Source organism: Rattus norvegicus, chromosome 4 (genome assembly GCF_036323735.1).
Source record: "Rattus norvegicus strain BN/NHsdMcwi chromosome 4, GRCr8, whole genome shotgun sequence".
Classification (NCBI taxonomy): Eukaryota; Metazoa; Chordata; class Mammalia; order Rodentia; family Muridae; genus Rattus; species Rattus norvegicus.
In genome coordinates, this window is record NC_086022.1 from 37604693 (window position 1) to 37623131 (window position 18439).

The following is an 18439-nucleotide window of genomic DNA, read 5'->3' on the forward strand; positions in this document are numbered from 1 at the left end:
AAATGATATGTGCTTATTGTTTTAAGGTGTTAGGCTTCATGGAAACATGTTTTATAGACCGAATAAGCAGGTGCTACCCCTCTATGTACATGCACCCTTTATTACGCTATTTTGCAGCATGTAGTTAGATCCAGATCTGGGAAATGAGGCCTACTTTTTCAGAATGGACACTTGAAAGTAGCTGCACTTGAAAGTTACTTTCCCTATCACCGTAGCCAAATACCAGACAAAAAGAAGCATACAAGGTACAGGTTTTGTTTGCGCTCCCAGTTCAGAGGAATACAGTCCACCATGGTCGGCAAGTCATAGTGGTGTTCAGGGTGACACAAGTGTATGGCTGGGACCTCTCATGTTTGAGTGAACAGGATGCAGAGGAAGGAGAATGATGGTGCTCTGCTGACATTCCCTATGCCCCGCCCCCTTCTCTTTATCTCCTCCCTCTCCACTTTTAGTCTGGGACCCCAGCCTACAAGATGGTTTTGTTCACAATTCAGAGTGAGTCTTCCCTCCTCAGTTAACCTCTGAAAACATCCACACAGATATGCCTAGAGGTGTGTTTTATAGTTAGTTCTCAATCCAATCAAGTTGACCACATGGTTCACCATTAAGTCAACTTTGCCACCATGCACTTCATTCCATAATATTCCATTCAGTATGTAGGACATAGCATTTAGTTCATCTCCAAATGTTCTAACATTTCCAATATTGTTTGAAAGGCCAAGATCAAACTTCACTCTGAGACATGTATTTTCTTTAAACCATGAGCCCCAGTAAAATCAAAGCACAGAGTGGGGGGAAGCCAAAAACAAAAACAAAAAAACAAAACAACATTCATTTTCTAAAGGGGAGAATGTAGCAAGCAAAGATATGACCAAGACTGAAATCCAGCTGGTCAAACATAATTCACAGCTGCATGTCCAGCATACGGGTTTCTGATAGCATTTCCGAGATCCAATGGAGTGGGGTAGCCCTTCCTCTCCAGATCTACTCTCTTGGACCAGCTTCACCCCATGGCTTTTACCCTTCCTTGGTAGATATCCCATAGTACTGGAATCTCCAACACGGGGCTCTCCACTGCAAGATAGGCTTCATCTTCAAAGCTTCATGCAATGGATCCTCAGACCAGCCCTTCAGGGAATCTAACTCTGCACCACATTGCCTGACTTGAGTGACTTTCCAGAACCTTGGTTCAAGCCTCTATGCAAACTGCACGGTTTTATGGCTTCAAAACCAGCACTAAGTGGACTGCACTGCCAGCATCTGTCTCCCACTTATTACAGAGTCTGTTCCTCTTCTACCACAGCCATATTGGCATAACTGGGAAAATGCTCCCCTGGGTGGTTATTTTTTGGACAGTGGATCCTTGCATTCTCAACTCAAACTCTCTCCAAATGCATTTGGGACATAGAATAGCTAGTGTCTTTCCTTCCCAGAACCTTTCCTCCTGTCCCCACACAGAGAATAGGATGCTTCTCTTTAATGACACTAACTTATCTAACAAAGATTGCTTTCACCTCACCTACTCTGCATCTTTAAACTTGTGGTACTTTCCTCACCAAACCGCACATTGTGTGTGTATCCTCTTACTTTAGATCTAAGCAGTCAGTACACAGCAACTGTACCACATCCTCAGTGATACCCAGACAACTTAGTTCATCACTGTTTAATTCCTTCTCACTAAATGTTCAGGACATTGGCAGAATGTAGACTGATTCTTTGCTATGTACAATGTAGCATGAATGTTCAGCAGTCCAGTTTCCACTGGAGTCCTTCTTTGCTTCTGAAACCTCCTGGGCTGGCCTCCATGATCTGTCTTTCTCCTAGGCATTATGGTCTTCCACATCCCCATCAGAATGACTTACTAAGCTGTGCCTATCATACTCTAGGTTTTTCTCACCCACGGCTTCAAATTATTCCTTATTCCTTCTGCAGACCAGTTCCAAAGGTCAAGTGATTTCCATTAATGACCACACTTCTAAGGACCCATTTTCTGTTAGTCGATTTTCTCATCACTATGACCAGACACCTACAAAATGTAACTTAAGCTGGGAATTACTTGAGCTCAGAGGTGGGGAAGGTGTTCACTGCAATGGAAACATTGTGAGGTCGAGCTTCCTCACGGCTTCACAGGCGCATTTCCTTCTTTTATTCAGTCTAAGGCCAGCTGCATGGTGCTGCCATGTTCAAGGCGGATCTGGAAACACACTTTCCACAGGAAACAGACATGCCCAGGGCTGTAGTAGAAGAATCTAAATCCTGTCAAGTTAACAATGGAAATTTGCCATAACAAAACAGTCTCAGAGAAAATGTCATCATTTGAAAATCAAATGATAGTTCACCTCTATTGTGTGGGTCTAAAGGTAACCTAACATTAGACCAGTGAAATACAGAGATGTATAAGACTCCTGGAAACAGGGATCTCCTTGGGAAATGATGCTGAAAGAGCTGAATAATTGATCATGTTTTAAAGACCAGTGATACAAAGAAGAAGATAAAAGAAAAAGAGATTTTTCTACCCTTGAACTCTCCATTTCCTTCTTGTTTGTTTTGTTTTTGACACAGAATTGCGTTATGTAGCCCAGGTTGGCCTGAAACTCACAATTGTACAGCTCCATCCTCCTGCACTGCTATACCCAGCTTGAACATCCCATGGTGTTTTGTTTTGTTTTTTCCTTGCTTACCAAGAGGCTGGTAACCCACTGCCTCTGAAGTGGGCTATCCCATTCCGTAGGCATTTGGATCTCTCAAAAAGAGAAATATATATTCCCCCACCTGTAGGTTCCAGATTAGTTTGATGAGGATTTCTCTGCTGTAGAGTAGACAGTTTCTGAGCACCAAGAATTTAAACAATTAGATCATTTTTCTCCAAAAGATTCTATGATAGCCCGAGTAGGTTCCCTTTCACACTATAAGCTCTACTGAAGCCTTGGCATCTGATTGAAGCATAACTTTGATGGCAATCCCTTAGTCAGGATTGGTTATAGCCCTGCCGGCAATGGATGTTATTTCAAACCACTGTCTGGAAGCAAGATGGATAAAAGGTGGGTGCAGGGCTCCACACGGACCTGCCAAAAGGGGAGAAGGGTTCATTCTGGAAAGCCAACCCTCTTCTTAGGGTTTCTATTCCACTCTGTGAAGGAAAAGAACTGCACTCAAGGGACGGAAGTTAACAAAGGACACCACTCATATGCTGCGAGGAGCAGCCTGTCATTTTTCATATGGTCTGGAGTCAAGGGAGACGGGTAATCTTAGCTGACGTCCCTTTACCTGCTCCTCTGATTACAAACAACTGGTGTGGTCTCTCCTGCTTCCTTCCCAGGCCACCGCCCTGGAGGGAGACTGGGAAGCTTTGTAGGAAGAAGCTGTTCCTATTCCTATCCCTGACCTTGTCTCCTAATTGCTCCCTGGAAGCCAAGGCTAGAGTAGCTGGTCCCACAGGAACATAAAAAGGAGGTGAGCAGAGAGCCTTTATAAATGGTTACTGCTGCTGATTCACACTGGCAGGTGGTAGAATGTTAGATGCGCACTGTGTGCTCATCTGCTCTTTGGAAGTATTGGATTTGTTTTTCTCACAACAAGCATGTATTCCTTTCTCGATGGTTAGTGAAAAGACAAAGAAGCAATGTGACCTTTTGTAGGATAACTGACAGTCCTCCTACTTCTGCCTGCCCGGCTCCTTCCTATCCATCTGTCTAGCTTTTTTTTTTTTTTGGTTCTTTTTTTCAGAGCTGGGGACCGAACCCAGGGCCTTGCACTTCCTAGGTAAGCGCTCTACCACTGAGCTAAATCCCCAGCCCCCTGTCTAGCTTTTGACAGAGGGTTGATATGACTTAGACTTACATAGTTCCATCACAAGGGCAAGGAGAAATTGAGCAAATGACTAATGTGAAAATAAATGTTAACCACACTAGTAATCAGCATGATGTACGTTAAAACAGTCTGCTGCCTTCAGTGGGCGAAGAATAAAAGGATAAAAGTTCAGTGCCAAGGGAGGTGGCTTGCCTTGTGTGGTTTGTACCTTAAGCGTGTGTTGAAGGTTCATTCTCTGTCCCGTGGGAAGTAGCAGAAACTTTAGGATCTGGGTTCTTATAGGAGGGTGGTGGCCACTTGAACTCTGTTCTTGATGGGGAGGTCTAGTTCCCTGTCCCTCTCTGTTTCTGCTTTGGTTTGCCATAAGATGAATAGCTCTTCTATGTCCAGCCACCAAGATGTACTGCACTGCCACCAGCCCAGAGTGACAGGTCAAGAAACTCTGTTTCATCCAAAGTCAGTCTCTCTTCCTTTCCTTACAAGGTGTTTCTCTCAGGCCTTTTGTCACCATGTAAGCAGACTCACAGAGATGCCGTTATCTTCTGGGAGAAGAACAGACTTGTTTTGAACAACAGTATATGTGCAGCAGTTCATGACAGTAGTCACTAAGAGCACAAACCCACATGGCCACTTTTTCTTGTAAAGATATGCATGTGAGGAAAAAAGGTATGAAACGTTGCAAAAAAAAAAAATCAGTGGTGGATACGAGGGAGTGGATAATTCCTTACCATCTGCTTTTCTGTTGTGGAACTGTTGTTACCTGTTAGCCTTGTCATTTAGAAAACAAAGCATGATGATTTCTAAATACGAAAGGAGAGAGAAATGTAGGAAGAGGAAGAAAAAGACAGCAGCAGCAATGGATTATTTTTTATTAAATAAAAATCTCCAAATCAAAGTGCCTTGAGAGTGGACACATGCCTTTCGTCCAGCCCTTATGAGACAAAGGTAATAGGATCTTCGTGAGTTTGAGGCCAGCTTGAGATGTGTTCTGATATTAATGCTAGGAGTCTCCTGGTGTGTGGCCTGTGCTAACACGCCTTTTCCTCTGGTGAGATGGGTTTATTAAATGGGGTAGTCAGGAACTCCAGAAATCTGCCCCTCTCCTTTGTGCTTGCTTCTTTGACTGTCTCTTCTAGAAACTGTACCCCAATCTAGAAAACAATGAAGTGATCATGTCTGACTACGGCTGTGTTTATAGTAAACTTTCTAGCAGCTGCCCGGTGGGCACCTGTGGACTGGCCAGGGACACTTGATTCACTTGGAAGAGCATTGGCTGCGGTGCGTACAGTCGGTGCAGGGGGTGCAGTGGGTGAGCGTCGGCCATGTGCTGACACGGTGCACTCCTACTCTCAAGTCTATGACTCAGATATGCCCGAGGAACAGCTTACGCTCAGTGCGTTCGTATTCCTCTTGGCGAGTTTCTCCCCCTTATTCACCAAAGGAGACCTTTCCACTGTGTTGCTTGTGGTTTTTGTAAGCTGATAGGTCACGCCCTGTAGAACCATGTCCTTCCCCATCCCGGAACCCAGTAGCTGTGAAGCAGAAGGGAAATGGGGTCGATATTGGTGTCAGATATGGGTGAGGGCGCCATCACAAAATACTTTAGACGCTGTATTGACAGTTCTATAAGCTCGGCATTCGACATCAAGGTACCAGTGAGGGCTCTTTTTGGTTTGCAGAGGCAGAATTGTCCTCACCTGGCCTTTCCTGTGAGCCACTGAGCAAGCTTTCTAATGTTCATCTTGTTTGGACCAACTGTCTTCCATGCCATTTTCCCCTAACTACGTTCTAATGGTCAAATGTCCAAAATCTGTGTCATTAGGGATTAGAGCTTCAATGTAAATTGTTGAGCGGCACACAGATCAGTCCATGACAAATACCTGCTTCTGTCACAGAAATGGAAATTGGGCATGGTGTGGGCACGATTCTAATCTCAGCAGAGCAGAAGGATCGGGAGTTGAAGACCAGACTGGACAACGTAACAGTTGAATGCCAGCCTGTGTTCTGTGTGTCTGTATCAAAACAACAACAACAGCAACAACAACAATCAAAACCCAAAATACAAAACAAAAATTAGGGAAATGCAAATTAGATCTACCTTCCAACCGACAGGAGGGTCATAAAAGAATAAAAAAATGTCTGACACTTCCGAGTACAGGTGAGGACACAGACAAATTAGAGCCTACAATTACTGCTCCGGGCATCCATTTAGAAAATCAGTTTGGAAGCTCCCAAAGAGATTACAATTAACAATTGACCCAGGAATTCCATCCCTTGCTTACACACTGAAGGAAACTAAGTACACGTTTGCACAAATGCATTACCCACAGCAGCTCCTAAGTCAAAACAGTCCAATGACCACATAAATCACACATGTAATGTGCAGACAGCTGAGTGTTACTCAGTCAGATGAAAGGATGAGATGCTGATAAAACTGATGAGACGATACAGATGAGCCTTAAAAGCATGCTAAATGGAACAAGCTAGGTACAAGATAATCCCATTGATATGAAATGTTCTTACAGAGCAATCCTTGGGCAGAGGTAAGACTGATGGTTGCTAGGGTCTGATGAAGGGAGAGTATGGGTGCACAGTTTCTTCTAGAAGTAATAAAAATGTTCTGGGATTAGAGAATGACCTTAGTTGCATGACTATAAATATGTGAAAAAGCCATTGATTCATACACTTCACACGTGACACACTTCAAGAAAATATGTCTTAGTCAGTGTTCTGTTGCGGTAAAGAGACACCATGACCATGGCGACTCTTATAAAGGGAAGCATTTAATTGGGGCCTGGCTTACAGTTTCAGAGGTTTAAAGTCCAATTTCAGCATGGCAAGGAGCATGGAGGCCTATAGGAAGCCATGGTGCTGGAGAAATAACTAAGAGTTCTACACCCAGATTCACAGGCAGCAGGAAGAGAGAGAGGCGCTGGGATTGGTTTGAGCTCTTGAAACCTCACAGCCAGCCCACCTGTAGTGGCATACATTCCCCCAAAGAAGACCATACTGACCCCAATGAGGCCATACCTCCTAATCCAGCCGTTCTCAACCATCAAGGGTCATAATCCATTTGGAGATTGAAATACCCACAGGGGTTGTACATCATATATCCTACATATCAGGTATTTACATTATGACTCATAACAGTACCATTACAGTCATGAAGTACCAATGAAGATAATTTTATGGTTGGAGGTCATCACCACATGAGGAACAGCATAGGAGAGGTTGAGAACCACTGTCCTAATCCTTTCAAATAGCGCCGCTTGTCACTCACTGGTGACCAAGCACATTCACATCTATGAGCCTGTGTGGCCACTCTTATTCAAATGACCACAATATACATATAAAAATCCTGTGCCAAAGTTTAGTTAATATGAAATGGACTTGGTGTCTGGTCTTGAGTAGCCCTTTTGTGAACAATAGATGTAAAGTCAGAAGGAGTTAATGGAGTAAAATACACACACACACAGACACAGACACAGACACACACACACACACACACACACACACACACACACACACACACAACTGTTGATAGTTAATAGGCATTTACTCAACAGATGTGCAGTGAACTTCCTCCTCCGAGGTTGTCTACAATATGTCCTTTGAACCTTTCCTTGGTTTCAGAGGGTGGAGCAGTCAAACGTCCTACTGCCCAGCTGCCCATGACTGCTCAGGAGACACCTCCCTCCCATCTTACCTCTGATCCTGAGTGTCTGGTTCTCCCCAATCCTGCCTAGATCTAGGAAACAATGCCAGAAACGTAGGATGATTGAGGTTTCAACCCAAGTTCACCCTTTGTCTTTTCGAGATGCTTTTTCTTTAGTCACAGAGCTAGTTTCTTAGATCAGAAAAACAATGCTGTTTAAGCTCTGGGCGTCTCATCACAGGTTTACAATTGGAGAAGCTAGGGCTCCACTAGGGCTTGTGAGGGCAGGTAACAGATGGGTGGAAAACTGCAGGTAGCCAGAGCTTAGGCTAGTGTGTGGTGAGGATTTGCTCTCTCCTTTCCAACAAGAGCCAAAGTCACAGCTCACATAGGATAGCAGATCCTACTGGCAGGATAAAAATACACCCCAGTTTGACTATAGAGGCACAATTTGGCTATCTCACTTTAAGGGCAGGGAAAGGGGAAAGATTACAGAAGACTGGGGTTTCCCCGCTGGTAAAGAGGCTATTGGGAAGTCTCCATCCTATTTGCACACAGATAACAGTTGTCAGTTATCATCAGCTCTGGGGGTTCCAGGTACCCTGTGCCTTCTGTACTGGTCTGTTGCTGACTTTTGTTGTCCACCAACTGCTTTGAGAATTTGTAGAAATGCTTGACTGTTTCCTGTGGCAAAAATATACATAAGTGCATTTTTACAAATCCTTACACATGATCTCAGGACTCACCAACTGGTGAAACTAAGAGGTCCATAGATCTCTGAACCAGAATAGGCTTTATAACTCAGCTGGTGGAGGTCGAGACAAATTGCAGAGGACAACGGAACCAAGAGTGTTGACTGCTCAAGTGCCGATAACCTGGAGAACTCCTTCTGTTTGTACTAGGGATGGGAGACTGGCAAGGGTGCTGGGAATATAAAACTGATCTTTTGAGCATCACAGGTCAGGGGCAGATATATCACTAAGGAGACAGATCAAAATCAGTAAAGGAATCCCTTTATAGTGGCCAGAGAAGGGAACTCAAGAGTGTTGATACACAGTCCAGCGTCGTCAGAAGAGGTGTTACTAAAATGATTGTCATCTTCACCGTTTAGTAGAGGGTGAACACGTGAAGACTCCTCGCTTCAGAGGGCTTCTTTGTGAGAGTCCCTGTGAAGGTCACAGCCATATGTGGGGTAAGAAGGAAATCTCGTTGAACATGACTCAGTTGGTAGGTGTTGGTTCAAACTTCCAGAGTCTGACACCGGGAAGTTTATTTGAGGCATATTTAAGTCCAGTACCACTTTGGAAAAAAGTTTCCTTGGTAACTATCGCAATAAAAGCTTAAGGCATACGACGTTGAAACTCTTGTAAAGTACATGTGACCTCTTCCATAAGAATGAGTTCTACTGCTTAAGGGTCTTGGGGAGGGTCTGGTGTGGTCTCCGTCATCATCGAGGTCACCGAGCTACCAAGTACACGTGACAGCTCCCTTAAGGATGGGTTCTATTGACTGAGAAACAGTGCTCAAGATAAAGACCTAGGGAGGAAGAGTCTGGGTGATTCAGGCATCGCTTGGCCCTACAGATGGCACAGATCACCAGGTTATTTACAACACCCTCGCCCAGCTTTATGGGAAGAAAACAGGTTTATATCTCCTTTGTTGAGGAGACAACCCTGTGTGTTTAACATTTCCGGTTGCCCTAGCGCTTATCTGAGCACAGGACTTTGTGCCTTTTGTACACCTGAGCATTTCTGATCAGCTTTCCACTGTGGTGAGTATATTACTTTACTGTCCTAATTGTTGCAACACTTTACCTCACCAAAGCCATTCAATGAAGGGAAGGTTTATTTGGCTTATGGTTCTGGGGGAATACAGTCCAGCATGGTGGGGAAGGCACTGTGGTAAGAGCAGGCAAGAGACCCTGTTGGTCACATCGCATCCACAGTCAGAAAACACAGAGTGAACAGGAAATGGAGCTATGCTACAAAACCACAATCCCTTCTCCTAGTGACTTGTCCTCTCACATGGGACTCCATCTTCTCAATGTTCCACAACCTTCCCAAATAGTGCCAACCACCTGAGGACATAGTATTCAAACATATGAGCCTGTGAGGGATGTTTCACTTTCAAACTACAAGAGTCGGTCGTGAGGAAGATGCTCATCCTATTGCTATAGAGAAAAGGGCATTCTGATGGGCTTGGATGCTCTCTTGAAATCCTCTGTAAAGCATGAAGAAAGTTTAATTGAAAGCATGGGGAACTCCAAAATTTGACTGATTTGACTGTTCTCTCCAGAAGACTGAACAAAGAGTTCCGTGACTATGGTCAAGTGTTTAAGAACTCCAGAGCTAGCCTTTGGGTATGTTGAACATAGCAGGGCCTTGGGTCAGTAGTTTCCTAGCATTGGGTGGTTAGAAGACAAAACATAGGTGTTTATTTTTAATTAAGAGCAGAGACCCTATTTTCAAAGTTGAGTGCAAAGATCAGAGAGGCTTGGATGAGCATCCGGAGTTCAACGACACTCAGTCCTCAAGGTGACTCAGCGTCCTATTTTTTGAAAATTATTTTTATTTTTATTTTTAAAATTTGGTCTTTGAAGATGTTGCATCTGGTTACTCTTCCCCCTGTCCTCCCACACCTGCATGACCCCTTGCAAATCCCTTTTCTCATGTCATATTCATATTCATGTCTCTTTGTTTGTGCTGTGACCCACTTAACTCAGACCATCTGTGTGACCCTTAGTTTGAAGCTATCCATTGAGGCCTGGTGGACTCAACAGTTGAACACTGCTAATGACAATGACTCCCAGAATCTGTTAGTAGTCAATAGTTAAGCAGGGAAGGGTAGGTCCCCATACATTTTATACCCATGACTGAATGTTAACATATACAAGTTCAGATAAGGGCAGCTGCTCCTGGTGAAAGCTGTACGGTGCCCAGAAGAGACACTTTGTAGCCTTTTCTCCATCTTTCGGCTGTTACATTGTTTCTGACATCTTTTCTATGATGCTTCCTTTTTGACTGGGTTTACATACCAGTCATGAATTTCCCCCTGGGAAGATGCCATGAATCTAACTGTAGAGTGGCTGGTTATCCCCATAACAGTAGTGCCATCAGAGCATGAGTAGGTACATCTGGCCTAGCAGGCGGCCAAGGCCAGTGAAGTCTTTTCACTCCTAATAGTTTGGATAGCGCCTTCTAGCACTAAGAAAGCAAGCCAACAGGGAGGGGTTTTGAAGCTCACTTTTATGCTACTTGGTTTCTATCTTGTGATTCAGGCGTGTGGTGTCTTCAGGAATATCTCATTATCAGCTCGTTCTGGTGCCTGACCTTTCTATACCTCTGCTCTGTAAGCTCATGCTCTGTGCTTGCATGAAGCTTCTGTAGCTTTATAGTAACTATACATTGTTTCTGTTGATTTAACAGTGGGCAGATTTAGGATATAACCAGCCCAGAATGAAAAGGTCTGACTCTTCCTCCTGTGAACAGATGTTCCGCCAGGCTACTTTAGCTCATCCAATGAGACCAGGTGTCAGAGCATGACTCAATATCTGAAAATTTGTGTCTAAAAGGGGGGATGTAACTATGGACAATATCTTGAATATTTGTCTATAAAGGTACATTTCAATTTTTTTCCAATCTACCGTAAGAGCTCCATCCTTCAATACTTTTTTGTATTCTAAAACAGCACAAAAATCTCATCCATGCTTATTCTTATTAATGCATGTATATTTCCTTCTTGCCATAGATTTGATGCGCTTCACGGTTACAGTGTTTCCAAAGCCTTGAAGATCACAAGATTAGTGTAGCATTCATGGGATAGTACATCTGCTAGGAACTATTGCAGTTGGTCTGGGCCATGTGGCCATTTCTAGGTAAGGGGGTGGTTGGGGGTTGGCTACTCCTTGGATGAAGCATTCAATGTTTGACTACCAGATCACCCTCCCTTGCTGCGGTCTGAAAGGCTCAAATTTTATGTGCTCATGCTTTCTGAAGTTCAGCTAGCCCTGTCCTCACTGAAAACACACACACACACACACACACACACACACACACACACACACACACACACACACAGATGGACGCTAACCCTTGAGACGTTTGGCTGTGAGTAGCTCTGCTTCCTTGCATCAGGAGGCACATCTGATGTCCTCACCTGCATCATAGACTGGGTCTTCTGGTCCAGATTCTCACGGGATCTCTTGCTTCATGAGGACTAGTATATCGAGAGTTCAGAATCTAGTCTCTTCCCTCTAATCACAGTTACGAACTAACTAAGCACAGTTCACCCATTTTTTTACCTTTTTTATGGATTTTGACAAATTCAGGCAATCATGTAACCATCAACAAAATCCCAACAGAGTTTCATCTCCCTAAATTCTCTGCCTTTTGGAGCCCACCCACCCTCATCTACCTCAGCTTTTGGTAAACATAGACTGAATGTCTGTTCTTACAGGTCTGACTAGTCTGAATTTTATGCAAATGGAAATCATATAGCACCAAATCATATAGCACCAAAACTTTGTGATTAAAAAATACAAATAAACACAACTTTTACTGGGGAATAATTTTAAATTAATAGGAAAGTTGCAACATAACATAAAGTTTCCATATCTCCCTGGCTAGCTTCCCTCTTACTAACATCCCATGTAACTCTTGGATGATTGTTAATATTTTAATAACCTACACTCACACAGATAGACTGTCAACATTGGGAATCACTGGATTTCCTAATAATGCCATTTCTCTGCTCCAAGTTCCTTCGGGGCACTTGATGGCTTTGGCTCTTACAGTTTTCCTCTTTCCAGAGTGACCTTCTTCAAGACTTGGATACTATTGAAAGGTACGGGTCTGGAATTTTATACACTGCCTCTTGGTCTGGCTTTGTTTGGTACTGTTCTAATTTCTAAGCTGTTGTGAGCTTTGCGGGGAGGCATATACTGATATAAGGTGCTCTTCCCATAGCATCGGAGTAGGGGTCCATGCTTTTGGTGTGAGTTGGCCTCATGCACTATATATCAGTAGCTTGTTTGTGTTGATTGATAAATAATACTGCGCTTATGTCGAAGAGTTTTTGTTTTACTCTTTCAGCAGCTGAAAGACATCTGGCCTGTTTCCAGTTCTGGGAGATTATGAATAAAGCTGCTATACATTTACATAGAGGCTTCTGTGTGTGTGTGTGTGTGTGTGTGTGTGTGTGTTTTTTCCTCTCTCTTTCTCCAGGGTAAATTCCTAGTTGTGGGATTGGCAGGTTGCGTGGCATGCATATGCTTAACTTTCCATGAAACTGCCAAACTGTTTCCCCAAATAGCTGTTCCATTTTGCCTCCCCATCGACGATGTTAGAGGAGTCCAACTGCTCTGCATCTTCATTATTTTAATTGCGGTTCTGGTTAGTGAATGATTCATTGTTAAAAAAAAAAAGCAAAAATACAAAAACAAAAAGCAAAATTAAATTGGCAAGTATACATACCCCTTAGGTCTAACAAAGAGCGTCCTTCATGCCGCTTAGCCTCCTCAGAGAATCTTATTCAGTTACCACAAAAGTCAGTAGACACTAACTAGACTTTAAGATTTTATGTATGCATATGTGTGCATGCGTGCGTGCGTGCGTGCGTTCGTGCGTGTGGTGTGTTGTGTGTGGTGTGTGTGTGTGTGTGTGTGTGTGTGTGTGTGTGTGTGTGCGCGTGTGTAAGGGGAAGACAGTCTCATGTAGCCAGCTGGCCTTGAACTTGCTATGTAGCTGGAGATCAGCTTGAACTTATGACCTTCTGTCTCTACCTCCTGGTTTGGGATTAACATCAGGTACACCATTCCACTTTATGAGGTTCTAGAGATCAAACTCAAGGCTTTGTGCAGGCTGCACAAGAAGTGCTTTAGCTTTTCATTAGACCTTCTAGGCTCATCCCCTTTCCACCCCTTTGATATTTGGGAATGAGTTGATAAACAGGGAGGATGGAAAATGGAGCTTGGTGAGCCTACCAGAAGGTCCCTGAGAATCTTTCCCCTACTTTAATAAATGCCATTTCACAAAGTGAGGGGGCCTCAGGGATGTCTCTTTCCATAGTTTTAATGCTGGTAACTAAGAGTCCTAGAGCTGAAATCCTTACTCTGTAGTAACTCCACTGGACAGGGTATGTTATTTTCCTGTTTATGAATGAAAAAAACAAAACAAAAACAAAAACAAAAAAATCCTGAAGCCAGAGAGGGCTAAGACCTATAGCTGACAGAAGCTTGACTTGACTCAAGATGTCTGGCTTTAGAGTAAGTTCTTGCTTACTGTCCTAAACTAGTTTCATAAATCTCTCTTTGAAGGCTATATTTAATAGTGGGTGTCTGAAGAGAAAAATAAGAATGTGAGTGAATGAGGAAATATTAGTTCTTATGGGAACTTTGCCTTTCATTAAATTCTTTCTTAGAGCCTTGCTATCTATAGCAAAGTTGGATGTAGAAGAAGCCCTGGCTTGGAATCAGACCACATGGGTTCAAGACCTGGGATTTTGTCGATGGCTCCTTGGTCCCTAGTTTCCTTATCTGGATAGAAGTATGTCAGATGCAGAGGGCTCTATGATCCTCCCATGATGCCTTACAAGTATTGAAAGGTAAGGAGCCTCAACAAGTCACCATGGGCTTCCCGCTTCTCTTACTGCCCTGCTGCCATTCACTGTCCTCTGGGAAGGTGAATGTCTCCTTAAAGCCATTGCAGTGCAGAGGCCAGGGCAGATCTGTAGTCCATTCTTCCACTCAGCCTCCATTCTGTCTTCTAGTAACAGCACCCAAATTTACCTGGAGGAAGCTCATCAAATAGCCTGTTTTTCATCCATTGATCCTAGTGAAAGAAGACTGGTCATAGGACCAATCAATGCAGGATACATTCCAAAACTTTAACTACAGATTTCTGTGGTCATCTTGTCTCCTGTTAAGAAATGCCTGATGGATTGAAGAAATGGAGGGAAGCAGAACTGGGGGCAGGGGAGGTGGCAAATACGAACATTTAGACTCAACTGTGCCTCAAGTTTGTAGACCTGACAGTCACTTGAGAAGCAAGTCTACTGTCATATATTTAAAATATTAATCAATCGATTAATTAATTAAACAGGACCTCATTTAGTCTAGGCTGGTCTCAAACTGACCACATAGCCAAAGGTGACCTTGAATTCATCGTCCTCCTATCTCTTCCTACTCCTAAATGATAGTTTTACAAGTTTGAGGTTTAGGTCAGTCTAATTTGGATAGATTTTGGTCATGACTAGTCTCCAAACTTTGTTGTTCTTATCACACATGCCCCTTCCTGAAGGTTCTAGAATACTAGTTTCCTTTGATAAGAAAGTTAGCTTTGATAGTTTCATGAAAGGCAAGGTCTGAGGCGGTGTTGCTTGTCCCACGTCTACCAGAAACATTGATCATTTATTAGAAGCCTTTTCCCAGTGCAGGTTTCTTGGCAGCCATGGTCAGTCGTATGGACTAGCCTCCAAGTTGGCAACTATGTTCCAACACAACTGACACCACTACTAACATCACTGGACTGAGAATGCCAGTCCGAGGGCTTGGAAGCTGCCTCTGATGAAAGCAGGAAGCAGAGGATTACCTGGCTTTTGTGGAGGACACTAGTTGATCACAAAGCCAGGTGCGGCACTGATGTATTGGAAAAAAATCAATTAATGTTACCCATGAGCCCTTGCCAGAGACCGGCTCTGGGGTGGGGTCTTCGTGTAGCACCTCCTGAAAGGGGAGCTCAGTGCTGACTCCAGAAGTTGCAGGATGGAACAACAGGCAAGAGGGACCTGGTGGGTGTCACCTGGTAGGTGGGCAGCCTCACAAAGTGTTTTCAGCGCCCTCAGTCCTAGACGCACACCAGTTATAAGAATTGGCTAAAGCACAATGGATTTAATACCCAGGGGTGCTGGCTTCAAGGAGAATACATTTTCTTGGGCAAAAACTTCCAACAACAACAACAAAAACAAAGACGTGCTCGCTCTTTCTAAATCCGTACTTTCTAATTCTGAGAATGACGTATTGTTTTTTGTTTTTTGTTTTTTTTTCTTTTCACTCACCCAGAACTCAAAATCAACTTGACATTTCTAAAATTACATTTCGAGGAGAATGAATCTGTAAAGGGAACCGAGAGCCAGTGCCAGTTGGGGAAAGAAGGCGGGCACAGACAGAATCATGCCTGGTCCCTCCTTACAGTGTGTGTGTCCTTTATCTGTTAGCTGAGGAAAGGGAGGGGACCTCGGGGGTCATGCTGAAGCCATCGGAAACAGCAGGAAACCAAGGAGAGCCTGGGTCTGTCTGTGTGTGAAGGTCTGGTGTAACTGTGGCTCAGGCGGGCTGCCCGAGGGGAGGTGGAGATGAAGCAACCATGTTTGCAGAGGGTAAAGAAACATTGTCTCCTTCGTATCGGAGAGAACACTGATGGGCAGTTGGGGAGGCCCCAAGGTGGGTCCCAGAGGAAGCCTGGGCCAGGCCCGGGAACAGGGTACTTACAAGGGCACCAGGCAGCAGCTGCTGCTTACTTAGGAGAGGTGGTCAAGGGGCTTTGTGGGAGCAGGATCAAAACATGCCTCTCAAAAGGGATCAAGAGGCTGCCCGAGTGGATTGCGGACAGGAACGGAGATGGAGTCTCTTTCTTTTCTTTCCTTTTCACGAGAGATATAAAGAAAGTTCGGGGAGAAAATGCCTCCGTGAGCAACCCTTTCCTTTTCCTGTTGCAAAGCTTATTCAACCACTGTGATCCTCTTTCCCCGACTCGCTGATCAGTTTTAAAATGCAGCCACCCCTCCCCCCCCCACTGCTTACCCTATTCAAAACAGAAGGACTTCACCTCCCTCAACCTCTACCTCCTCCTCATTGCCTAGATGGAGCCAGTCAGGCCTTCCAGATTCAGCTCCTCACTGTGACTTCCGGGGTTCTCATGGCTACAAACAAATATGACCCAGGATGAAACTAGGATCCTTAGTCCTCATTCCTTGATGGGCAACTTGATCTGGCATCATTAATCCATTGCTCCCAAGGTGACTCTCACGTGGCAATGTCTCATGGTAGAGGCATGTGTCTAAAGCACATATCTGACCAGGCTAGGAAGGCATCATCCTGGCATGGCCAGAGAAGAGAGGTAGGGCAGGAGTCACACTCTCAGGGAGACAACTGAAGGTGCTTTTAGAGGCACCATACTGTATTGGTGGAGGAAGGCTCTGAGGAAGCGCTTGAGGACTGAATAGTGTTCTCGTGGTGTCTCATATAGCAAACGGGCCCCTGGGATGGTACATTAAGGTTAAGGGGATGGCAGGCACGCCTGTGTTTAGAGGAGTGTAAGGTTGGGCTCTGACTCTGTATCATGACAACCTCAGAGTGTATTAAGGTGGAGCTGAGAAATCTGCTAGAGACGATTCTAGTAATGACACCGCTGACAGCCCAAGATAGCAAAGCTGGGGAAAATACCAAAGCTAAGCCCCCAGCTGGCTCCCAGACGTTGCCTATATCAAGAAGACATCTGTAACAGCCTGTGTCTCCACCCCTCAGAGTGGCTTTAGAACTGCAGTCAGGTCCTTCCTGAGGTACTCCTGTGTTTCTGAAGCTAGCCCAGGAGGCCTTCTCTGAGATAGGCAACAGGAGCCCGGAAGAGACTACTTGCCTGGCTTACGCACAGAGAACTTTTTCTCTGGACCACTACTGGTTCCTCCCTTATCCAAGGCCCTTATGGTCGTGCATTGCCACGATCTACATGAACGTCAGGGCGTGTGCTTAGTAGCACTTAGTGGGTTACCTGTGACATAGTAGAGGAGATGCCAACTGTGGGGTCTGCGATACTGACGGGGTCTCTGAGCTGTTGATGTGCTCGCATGTGAATCTGTTATTACCACTGTTTCATGGCCCTTCAAAAGTCACAGGCAGCCCTTGTAGCTGGCTGCCTTATTTGGGGATGTATAGGTCTAGCCAATACCTGCAGAACTGCCCCTGGGTCTCTGGCCTCCTCTACTGCACCTTCCACGATGCTTTTCTTAGCACAGCTGGGTCTCCACACAGAATCCACGACTTGGATTTGGATATCAAATGTTGTTGTCTTATTAACGTTTAAATTTTTCTGTTTAAAAAGAAAAATGCTCCGTGAGGCTCCCGGAGTTTTCGCTTTTGAATTCAGCTATGGAGGAGATAAAAGGAGGAACTAGGATGCGCAAGGATGGCTGCCTCCAACGGAAAGGTCCACGCAGCAGAAAGCAGCCCAGCTCATCTGCCAGTGTGGCTTGCGGGGCCGCAGTCACGTGTGGCAGGAGACCGCCCCTTTGGTTGTCTGAATGGTTACCCAGAGCTGGGTGGGAGGTGTCACGGCAGGAGAAGGGCTCTTCCTGAAGCCTCTTCTGAGGGGGATGGGTCTTACAAAGTGCTTACAGAACTTTTAGCCTCCTGGTGTCCCCGAGGACGTGTTACGTAAGCCCGCATTCAGGTGTGTAATTTAGCCTTGGATTTTTACCATGGTTTAAGGACACAGCAGTGGTCCTGAAGGATGTCAGCAAGGGCGAGCCGTGACTTCCTGCTCCTTTGTACTTGCCCTCTACTGTTCAACGCACATGGGCAACACACAAACCAAACAGGAGTAAATAACTATAGCGATAGAAACAGGGCCTTGACCCTCTCGTTTTATTAAAATGGCATGTAAATATTAAAACAGCGTACTGAGCACGTTAGACTTCTGCAAGCCCTGGATGAGGTGTTGCGGAGTGGCCGGAGGGCTCCCCTGTTGAAGGTTGCAGACTCATGCATTGAGCAATTCGTGTTCTTTATCGGTTTTCCCAATAGCATCAGGATTTGATAGGGGGTCGAGGTCAGCAAAGAGGCTGAACCAGGCAGTCAGGTCCGAGGCAGCCTTGGCAGGCTCTGGGGAAAGAAGAAGAAATGTGAACAAACCCACCTTCTCAGAGACCACCTCTGCCATGCTGTGCTCAGCAGGTCCAGCGGCACCTCAGAAGGGACAAATC

At 44.8% G+C, this 18439-nt stretch overlaps 1 protein-coding gene across 12 annotated transcripts in view; it reads right to left on the reverse strand.

Annotated features, from left to right (window-relative positions):
* Positions 1-18066: 18066 nt before the first annotated feature.
* Positions 18067-18439, reverse strand: part of Ica1 (islet cell autoantigen 1) — a 148297-nt gene continuing 147924 nt past the window's right edge. For all 12 annotated transcript variants that reach the window (XM_006236095.5, XM_039108416.2, XM_063286740.1 and 9 more), the window contains one exon: positions 18067-18338. In XM_006236095.5, the coding sequence (XP_006236157.1) occupies positions 18217-18338 (122 nt within the window). In that variant the 3' untranslated portion in view covers positions 18067-18216. The remainder of the gene's footprint in view (positions 18339-18439) is intronic.